This window comes from Anoplolepis gracilipes, chromosome 14 (genome assembly GCF_047496725.1).
Source record: "Anoplolepis gracilipes chromosome 14, ASM4749672v1, whole genome shotgun sequence".
Classification (NCBI taxonomy): Eukaryota; Metazoa; Arthropoda; class Insecta; order Hymenoptera; family Formicidae; genus Anoplolepis; species Anoplolepis gracilipes.
In genome coordinates, this window is record NC_132983.1 from 2,951,665 (window position 1) to 2,962,528 (window position 10,864).

The 10,864-nt window shown below is 25.6% G+C and overlaps 1 protein-coding gene across 1 annotated transcript; it reads left to right on the plus strand.

The window, feature by feature from the left end:
* The first annotated feature begins 768 nt into the window (after positions 1 to 768).
* Positions 769 to 10,513, plus strand: LOC140672957 (lipase 3-like). Its single transcript, XM_072905443.1, has 12 exons — positions 769 to 1,042; positions 2,098 to 2,278; positions 2,455 to 2,569; positions 3,050 to 3,293; positions 4,117 to 4,266; positions 4,409 to 4,480; positions 7,477 to 7,657; positions 8,102 to 8,216; positions 8,428 to 8,668; positions 9,486 to 9,635; positions 9,795 to 10,022; positions 10,120 to 10,513. The coding sequence occupies exons 1-12, from the start codon at positions 872 to 874 to the stop codon at positions 10,363 to 10,365; spliced, it is 2,094 nt and encodes a 697-aa protein (XP_072761544.1). The 5' UTR covers positions 769 to 871; the 3' UTR covers positions 10,366 to 10,513.
* The last annotated feature ends 351 nt before the right edge of the window (positions 10,514 to 10,864 follow it).

Genomic DNA, 10,864 nt, shown 5'->3' on the forward strand with positions numbered 1-10,864 from the left:
CTTAAAGTTCATTTTTTAATCTTATCAGAACTTTCCAAAAATTGATGAAGCAGATGAAAAGTAAAAAGTTAAAAATTGGCTTTTATTTCTTTTACGCGAAATAGACTAACACCAAACTTATAGAATAAGTTTAATTCAACGATTAAAGTATCTTATTATTAGTTTTACTGGTTTTTCATTTTACGCTGTTAAGTACGAAAATTTACCTTGTATATGTCACCGAGCATATCAAGAGTTTTTTTATCTTTAAAGGTTCTTTATACAACTTGTTTCGCGAATTAAAGAAAAGTCCTAACTTATCTAGTCGATTATAATAAATTATAGGCTATCAATTTCTAATCGACCAGATAAGTTAGGATTAAAACGAAAAACCAGTAAAACTAATAATAAGATACTTTAATCGTTGAATAAAAAAAGATAAATGGAATGTTGGAAAATAGTTAAAATGTTAGCCTTCTAAAAAATAATCTTTGTAAAAAAAAAAAAATACAATATAATTTATTATAATTGACCAGTAATATTAATCTTATTTGCTTTTACTTTTTGTTCTGTTGAGAATTTTTACTTACAATTAGCGTATTTATTTGACCTTTGTCAGCTTCTTTTTTGTCGGTATTTTTTTCGAACTGCTTTACAATTGTTTGACTATAATAAAGTAATATAATACTTCTCCCTCTTCTTTTCTTTCACCTGAAAAATTATTAATTATATAGTGACAAATCATTCTACTATAATAGTACGTAGAGTAAAGAACAATTCGCAGTCGTATTCATCTCGCCTTTGCGTATTCTGCTTTTCTCGGAATAATTCCGATACTTCGAAATACTTAAGTTGTTCATTTTCTTTTAGAGTTTATTGAATCATTGACGTAATGAGACCATTAATCGGGATTATATTGTATTTGTTGTCGTTTTGCGGTCGTCTTGGTGCGGCGCCGATAGAGGTGACTTCCGAACCAAATAATACTTTCATGAAGAAAATAATAGAGACAAACTGGAATCAGTTGAACACCCAATTTATTCCTAATGGTATTTTTAATACGGTAAATGTATTTTTTCACTTTTAAAAACGATTAAAATTTTTATTTTATATATCTTATTTTATAATTTAATTAATGCTTATAAATGGTACTTAAGAAAAAACAAGGCCATGAAAGCTTATTGACATTATTAACTATATAATAAAAATAAAAATTAAATTAAAGAACAAACTGAAAGAACAACAGATTGGTAAAAATAAACATAATTATATTAAATGTAAATCAGGTAACATGACAAATTATAATTGTATAACAAAAAATGATGATAGAGTGTATAGAAGAGAGTGTGCGGACGTTTGGACTCCTTTTTTGAGTCGTCTTCAGCGCAATATTAGCAATAAAATAAAAATTATAAGTAAATAGAAAAGAAGTGACATATGTAACTCGCAAATTAAGGATATTATTATTTGTTCGGTCGGGTCTTAGCTTAATTAATCGGTGTGCGTTGAGTTAATTACAGAAACATATTTTCGAGAACAATCAAAGAAGCCGGTGGATCGTAAGTGGCGTTAGTAATTTCATGATTCGATTAATACAATGTTAAACATGCTTCTTATTGCTTTAATATTTGTATAGTAGTCTGTTTAAAATAATGAAAAATAAATAATCTAGTTTATATCTATTATAATTATGTAAAATAGTCATTAATTTCAAAAACAGTGCAGAGTTTCAATTCAAAAGATAAACATAAAAAATAAATATAAAATTATCTAAAATATGCTTTTGAAATTATTTATATATTGAGCTTTATGTTTTATTATTCAAAAGAATCTGCAGTTTCTGCAAATTATTCTACAATTACACTTAATTAAAACTAATGTTTACTTAATTTTGTTGTAAAATTTATAATTTATAATTATAATTGTTATTATTAGAATTTTTTATATTAACTCTTTATGTTTTTATGTTATTAAATATTAAAGTGTCAGATTTATATTATTTATATTGTAGATTCATTTATTTGAAAATAAATAAAATATACATCTCTTGTTGCTAAAACTTATTTTAAATTTAGAGTTTTTTTTTTTCTTACACAGTTTTTTTTTTTTGTCTTTCAGCCAGAGTTGATAAAAAAGGCAGGTTACCCCATGGAGGCTCACGTCATAATAACGAAGGACAGCTATATCTTGACGTTACATCGTATTCCAGGCGGCAATAGTTCTCTACCTGTGCTGCTGCAGCACGGTTTTCTAAGCACATCCGTTGACTGGGTTATTCTTGGCAAAGGCAAAGCACTCGGTATAACTTTTCAATCAAAAGATTTCCTTCAACCATATCTCTTATTAATCCAATGTTTCTATTGTAAAAAAAAGCTTAAAAAAATTCAAATCTAATATTATATAATAGAATAATTTTATAAAAGATATAAGCTATAAGTTATATGATAGATACAATGTTCTTTTTTTTAATTTTAGCTTTTCTATTAGCGGATCAGGGATACGATGTTTGGTTGGGCAATTTTCGTGGTAATACATATTCAAAAGCGCATATTTTCTTATCTCCATCGGACACGAAATTTTGGGATTTTAGGTACTTGCCCAAAAAAGCGTTTAAATTGACATAATTATTACAATAACTCACAATCAGATATAATTTAATATAAAACGCAAGATCATCTTAAATTTATAAATGGATGTTTACTTCTACAGCAGTTATTTTAAACGATACTCATTTAATAATAAATTCTACATATATACATGTAGGTAGAATATAGACAAGTATATATTACAGAGATTTTACTTCATGTCAATAAAGTACGCATCTTTCTTTTTAAGTAAAGTTTCCGTAAATGCCTCGTTTTCGAGATATCTCACATTTTATTTATGCCTATACAATGCATTTGCTATTTCTTGATTCTTCGTGTAAAGAATTCTTTCTGTAAAAGTTTGGTGCTTGCTTATATGGAATATTTTATTTATTATCAAACATATGTGTATACATATTTATATTATGTTTGACATTGTGTCACATTGTAAATATTTTATGGCATATTGATTGAATTTTTTTCAGTTATAATGAAATGGGCATCTACGATATACCCGCAATGATTACATTTATTACAAATATGAGATCACAACCATTGCATACATATATTGGTTATTCAATGGGTGCTGGCAGTTTTTACATAATGGCATCAGAGCATCCGGAAATCGCTCAAATGGTAGAAATGATGATTAGCTTAGCACCAGGGGTCTTTTTAAATCATATGCAAAGTTTTATACAATACTTGGTTCCCTTTAAGGATGAAGTTAAGGTAAAGTAACATATACTATTTATTAATTAAAAAAAATTAATTTATTATTTATTAATTAAAAAAAATTAATGTCATAGATATATTTGTTCGCATGGAAATTATGGCATATAAATATAAAAAGTAATGATATGTAACGAATATAATTATTGAATTTATTTTTGTTTAGTGAAAAAGAAGTACATTTTTTTTGTTACAGATTAAGTTTGTAATAGCTAGAAGTAAATATTCTGGCATATAGAAAAACATAAGCAATACGATATTAGCAGTAAGCAAATCGACATTATTGATTGACTTACTTACTATTTAAATCTTAAAATTGATTCATAAACATATTTGCCGGTGATTGATTGCTTATCGCTTATTGCTTATGTTTTTTTTGTATGTTATTCGCTTAACATGTTATATCTCAATACTTGTTCTATCAATCGAATAAAACAAATAGCAAAAAAGAAAAATAAAAAGATTTATCTCTCAATGAAATATAAGTAACAAATGCAGGAAAAGTTAATTTTATGCATTTCTAAAAAAATTAATTTTAAACATTCAAAAAGTTACTTTTTTTCATGCTTCACATTCTGTTTATGCCGTATATATTCGATTTTAATTAAAAAAATGTTTTTACAATAAATTAAAATTATGATCAAAGCAACTCTTAAAAATTTTATAAATTAACTTAACGCGTTAAAAAAATTTCTTACAATTTATTTATTTTAAAAAAATTATATATTAAATAATAATTTATAATTAAAATTATAAATTAAAACTCAAACAAAACACGAATTACAAATAAATTACAATATAATTAAAAGATCTTCGATTGCAGACGATGATACAACTGTTCTTCCATGGTGAATTGCATCAAGATTTTATAAATTTTTTTATAAAATATGTCTGCGATCAAAACAGCATGAGAGAGATCTGCTTCGATGTGATGTCTATGATCTGGGGTTACGATCGCGAGCAGTTTAATAATGTGAGTGCGTGTAATTTCGCGATCAAAGTATAACTGCGCGACGATCGAAGCTTCGACTGTCACATTCCAACTTGAGCGATCTCGTTTCAAATTGGACTTTATGTAAATGACTTTGCATCTATTGTTTATTATTTACATTTAGACTTTGCTGCCCATCATTTTGAGTAACGATCCTGCTAGCACCTCGATTAAAACGCTTACGCACTTCGGTCAGGTAATCGAATCGGGCAAGTTTCGCAAATACGATTACGGTCGCGAAAAAAATTTGTTAATCTATAATTCAGCGGAACCTCCGGATTACAATTTAGCGAATGTTGCGGTACCAACAGCGTTATTTTACTCCGACAATGACTGGTTGATCAGTATAGAGGTAAGTAACGAAAAAATGTTCATATAATGGAAATATATTGCAGTAACTTGCTTTCTTACAGATCAAATTTTGTGCGTAGATTCAAGAAGGTAGTTAAAAAAAATCATGTACGATAACTTACAATAATATTTCTTTCAGGATATACAGAGACTCTATCGCGCATTGCCTAATGTAATGGACATGTACGAAATACCGTGGCCCAAATTTAATCATGTAGATTTTATATGGGCCAAGGATGCGCCTAAACTCGTGTACGAGAGAGTACTCAAGCTTATGAAAGGGCAAAATTTCAATAGTACATTAGTGAGATAATATATTATCAATTAAATTGAAAAATAAATATTGCATAAAACATAAATATAAACTTAGAATATTCTAATATTATTTACAATTAGCGCAGAAGTAATTAGTACAAATTAGAATAATACACGTATGTTCAAAATGCAAATTATTAAATACAATTACTTATATAGTTATAAGATTCGCTATAAAATTATAATTTGTAGATTTTAGAATTTGTAGATGGAATTACTTGTAAATAGATAACCCCCAGTTATTTTTCACACGTCTTAATCTATGTGTGGCTTTTATATCTCTATCACATATAATTTTTGTTGGACGTTCAATGTTATGTTAAGTCTAATAATTTTGTTTATCTTATCTTTGCAATGATTACACTATACAACTACACGTATCTTAATTATGCGATAGACATAATAAGTTAGCGATATTTTTAATTTGTTTGTACATACAATAAAAATAATTAAAAAAATAATTTTCTTCTATTTTTTAAACTTGCAGTTAAACAATACAATATTCTATATAATTTTATATATTTATATCAGAGATATGCAAAATAGCTGTCCGAACCCATTTAAAATGGAAAATACAAAATAGTTGAAACATTTTCATTTAAAAATACAAAACACAAAATATTTTTGGACGTTCATTTAAAATAGCAAATAGAAAAAAATAAGTATTTTTGAAATGTCTTTTTTTTTAATTTTATATATTTATGTATTTATATTTATATTTAAATTCTTATTTTTCTTGTTACCTATATTTCTTACTATTTGTTTATTAGATTAAATTTCTCTATTCTTATTTTTTAGAAAATAAAAAAAATACAAAATGACCAATTCCTAAACATCTATTTACATGTAGGATTTATCTTAATAAAGTGCAGTGTGCAGTGTTGAATAAATGTCTTGATTTACTGTTTAGAATTATTAAAAATTAATCAATTTTTGAGTTTGGAAGAAAAATGCATTTGAAATAAAAGATGCTGAGTAATGAAAATCATTAAAATTACCATTAAAAATTAAAATGAAAACGTAAAATGGTAAAATTTTTGAAACCACGTATTTTAAATGTAAAATACAAAATAAGCATTTTGCATTTATATTTTAAATATAATACGTTTATTTCAAATAATATACATTGATTTATACACATGATTATTGTAAGTAGTATAATATCGTTAGTTCTAATTTTTACTATATTTTTGCTATATTTCTAACAATTTATTTTATACATATATTTTTCTAAACGCTTTATGATTGCATAATAACGTGATAATTTGTTTTTCTTCCTAATTAAAAAACAAATAAAAAGTTATGAATAAACATGATGATTTATTTTAATATTGAATGATTTGTAACTAGCGATACTGCGTAGTTGTATTATAGTAAAAAGTAAAGATAGGGAAAACATTCTATTAGACGGTAGTCATCCACAGACGTTTATAGACGTCTAATAGTCGTCTTTCCGACCATTTCTTATCGATTCATTTATTTCATGTTCTGTTCATTTTTTCGATAATATGTATTCTCATGCTTTGGAAGAATCTTATATTGTACGTTTTTTTTTATTGTTTATTGAATCATTCATTAATGTTGTGAAATTGATCGGAATCGTGTATTTAGTATCGTATTGTAGTCATCTTGATTTGGGGACAGTAGATGTGACATTCGAGCCAAGTGCATTCATGAAGACAATATCCTGGATTAACAGGATTTGGCCAAACAATAGTCAAGTAAATTCCGATGTAATTCTCAATCCGGTAAGTGTGCCTTATTTATGATTCACTGAAATGAGAATTAATATTTTTCATTATTTTGATTAGCATTTTTCAACGCCGTCAAAAAATTATTGAGATATTGAAAATAATTTTATGCCGCGCTAACCACTTTTTTGTTTAAATTGTTAAAATTGAAATCTAAATTACACATCATTATTAATTACAACTACAATAGTATTCAAATCTCTTTTTGTTAATTATTTTAATGTTTAATTACGAATATTGTTTAATTATTAAATTATTAAATTATTATTAAATTTTCTATCGTTTTAAAATTTGTATACACACATACATAATAATATGTGAAATACAAAATAAATATTATTATATAAAAATCGCATATATATATATATATATATATATATATATATATATATATATATATATATATATATTGACTAGTCAATCGCGATAGACAATCGATTAGGCAAGCCTGGTAAAAGTAATTAAAATTATTTTAATTGCTATGATACAAAAAAGATACATAAACAACTTTATAGTTCTTTATAATTTCTTTTTAAAATAATTTTTATTGAGCTTTATACTTTATTATGTAAAAAGATTTTGTTCCTATAATTTTTTCAAACTAGCATCACATATTTAATTATATATTAATATTTTATATTCATATTATTGTATTATTATTATAGAAACACTTTATTATGTCAAAAATAAATTTATTAGACTCATTTTATCACATAAATTTATTGTAATGTTAAACAGTTTTGAAAGTAATATAGTATTTTTATCCTTTTTTCAGTCGGAGATAATAAGAAAAGCGGGTTATCCCACGGAGACACACGTTATAATGACAGAGGATGGCTATCTCTTGACGTTATATCGTATTCCAGGTGGTAATGGTTCTCCGCCTGTATTACTGCAACACGGTTTTTTTTGCACTTCCGCTGTTTGGATTATCCTTGGCAAAGGCAAAGCACTACGTACGAATTTCTAATTAATTCTTAAGAGATACTCCGAGATTATTGTACGTTGATCTCACCTGTACCGGAAAAGACAACGTTTAACAAAAAGAGAAATTCCTGTATTTAAATGTTGAAAAAACTTGCTAATGCACTTTTAAATGTAATAGAATTTCTAATACATTTTATTTAAAAATATGTTTTAATTTAAATAATATATATTTTAATGATATACATTTTTATATACATATATTTTATATATACATATATTTTATATTTAGAATATTTTTATATTTAATTTATCTGATGTAGTGAATTATCAGTTCGCAATCTTAATCTTTTGTTAAAAATATTAATATAAATATGTGTAAAATTACAGAAATATTACATGAGAAATATTATAGGAAAAGATACAAATTGCAAATTATATAATAAATGCTATAAACAATTCTTTTTATATTCTAGCTTATCTATTAGCGGATCAGGGATACGATGTTTGGTTGGGCAATTTGCGAGGTAGTACCTACTCGAGATCACATATTTCACTATCGTCGTCGGAATCAAAATTTTGGGATTTCAGGTATTTATATAAAAATAAATAAAATTGGTTGGTGTTTAGAAGTAATGATAATTGTCTGGTTTAATTTGTTAAACACGCATTCAAAGATTTTTTGGCGAACTTACACATATGTATATATGTATACATTTTTTTTTTTTCATTATATACCATATGTGTTGACATACACACAAATTTTACGACAATATACAATATTAATTGAATTTTTCATCAGCTTTAACGAATTGGGTATCTACGATTTGCCTGCAATGATTACATTTATTATAAATATGACATCGCAACCATTACACGCATATATTGGTCATTCTATGGGCTCAACTGTTTTTTACGTAATGGCAACAGAACGTCCGAAAATTGCTCAAATGGTGCAAATGAAGATCAGTCTAGCGCCAACGGTCTTTTTCAACGATATAAAAAGTTGGTTACAATACTTGGCCTTTTTAGCAGAATATGAGGTAAAGTAAGATGTGCAAATAAAAAATAATTATTAAAAAATAATTTATTACGTATAATGGCTATTTAAAATACGAGTATCTTTTTGTCAAAACATGAAAAAAACAATTATTTTTTTACAATATATGAAACTATATATATATAAGTAGATTAGTGTAATATTTTTAAAATTTTATTGTTAAATGATATACTTTGAAGTGAATGGGAATAATTCTTCAAGTGTAATTAATATAATTTTGATATTGATATTGTTATATCGTAACGCATAAGATTGAAAAGTATTGATAAAACTAACTATTTAAATTTGTTATTTGTTAGCAAAAAATAAAATACTTTTTCCTATTTTTTCAGCGTATACATAGATGAAATTTACATAAATGTTACTAAATAATAGTTACAATTCAGACAGCGTATCGTTCTTAAAAAATGTCTAAAAACAACTTAAAAACGTTTAATTGTAAGATCGTTAGACTTTGTACAATATAAAACAATTTATCTCTCAAATATAGAGAAGTACTGAAAATTTTTTTACAAAATTTGCAAAAAAATGAATCTATAAAAACATAAATATCTTTTTTCTGTTTTATATCCTATTTATTTATTTTATCTATACTCATTCAATTTTCGAATTCAATTTTAACGAGAAGTTTTTTGAAGAGAAAATTAAAATCAAAGAAATTCTTTTATAACTTGTATAAATTATTTCAATTTGATAAGAAAATGCTCAAGAATTTACTTTTTCATTATAATATTACTGCTAAAAGTTAAAAAAAACTAATAATTACAAATACACTATCATTAATAGCTCTTCAATTTCAGATATTAGTGCAATTTGTTTTGTACAAATTACTGCAAATCAATTTTCTGAGATCTTTTTTAATATACGGTTGCAACCAGTACATCATCAGAAAGATCTGCATTAACGTATTGTTTGTGATGTTCGGTCATGATCACGAGCAGTTAAACTACGTAAGTAATAATTCCGTAAATGTTACATTCGAAGTACAAAATCGAAGCTTCGATCATCACATTTCGATTTACAAGATCACGTTTCAAATCGAATTTTGTGTATATTTCTTTATTGTTTTGTATATATTGTATTCTTGATTGTTTTCTTTTTATTGTTAGACTCTGCTACCCGTCATTTTCAGTCATTTCCCAGCCGGAGGTTCGTTTAATACAATAGTGCATTACACTCAGGTATTTCAATCGGGCAAGTTTCGTCAATACGATTATGGTCGTAGGAAAAATCTATTTATTTATAACTCAGTGGAACCTCCAGAATACGATTTAGCAAATATAATGATCCCGATCGCGTTATTTTATGGCCCTGGCGACTGGCTGGAAGACCACGTGGTAAATAACAAAAAAATAAATGTAATTTGTTCGTAAATCGGGAAAATAAATAATTTAAATGAAATTACGTAAAATAATTCGGGATTATGTTTTGAAGAATGTGAAGAGTCTTTACCGCATATTACCCAATGTAGTGGACATATACCAAGTACCGTGGTCGAATTTCAATCACATGGACTTTATATGGGCCAAGGATGCACCAAAACTTGTGTACGAAAGAGTTCTCAAGATTATAAAAAGTAATAATGTTCTTACATCGAATCAAATGATGTCATATCAATGGAATATATCGTCGGCAATTAAAATAAAAGATGAATATTGTACACTAACTCGTCGGTGGTAGCGTTGATGCGACTGATAGTCATAATTGTTAATTTAATAAAATTTGAATACTATAATATCGAATTAAATAAATATATAAATAATTTAATGATTATTATTAGTGCAAAAGCGAATTAGTATTATACGCATATTTTTAAGCAAATTTATTTTGAAGAGTAATAGATTGTTGTAATAAAACATAAGATATATGCATAATATAACAAATATATAAAGCATATTATAAAGACAAAAAAATTAAATAAATATTATATAATATTCTTAAATAATACCAATTTTTTGCTTTTTACTACATGTAAAGTAACTATCCCAGTTGTAAGTCTCAATAGTAAGTCACTTTTGCTTTTTAATTTTATTTATTAAATAATTAATTATGTAACATATTTATTATAATTAATTACTAAATATATTTAAAAACATAATCACGCCATTTATTACTAAAATATCACATTTTTACCTTAACTATAATGTTGCAAAAAAAATAAATAAAAGAATTTTAACTA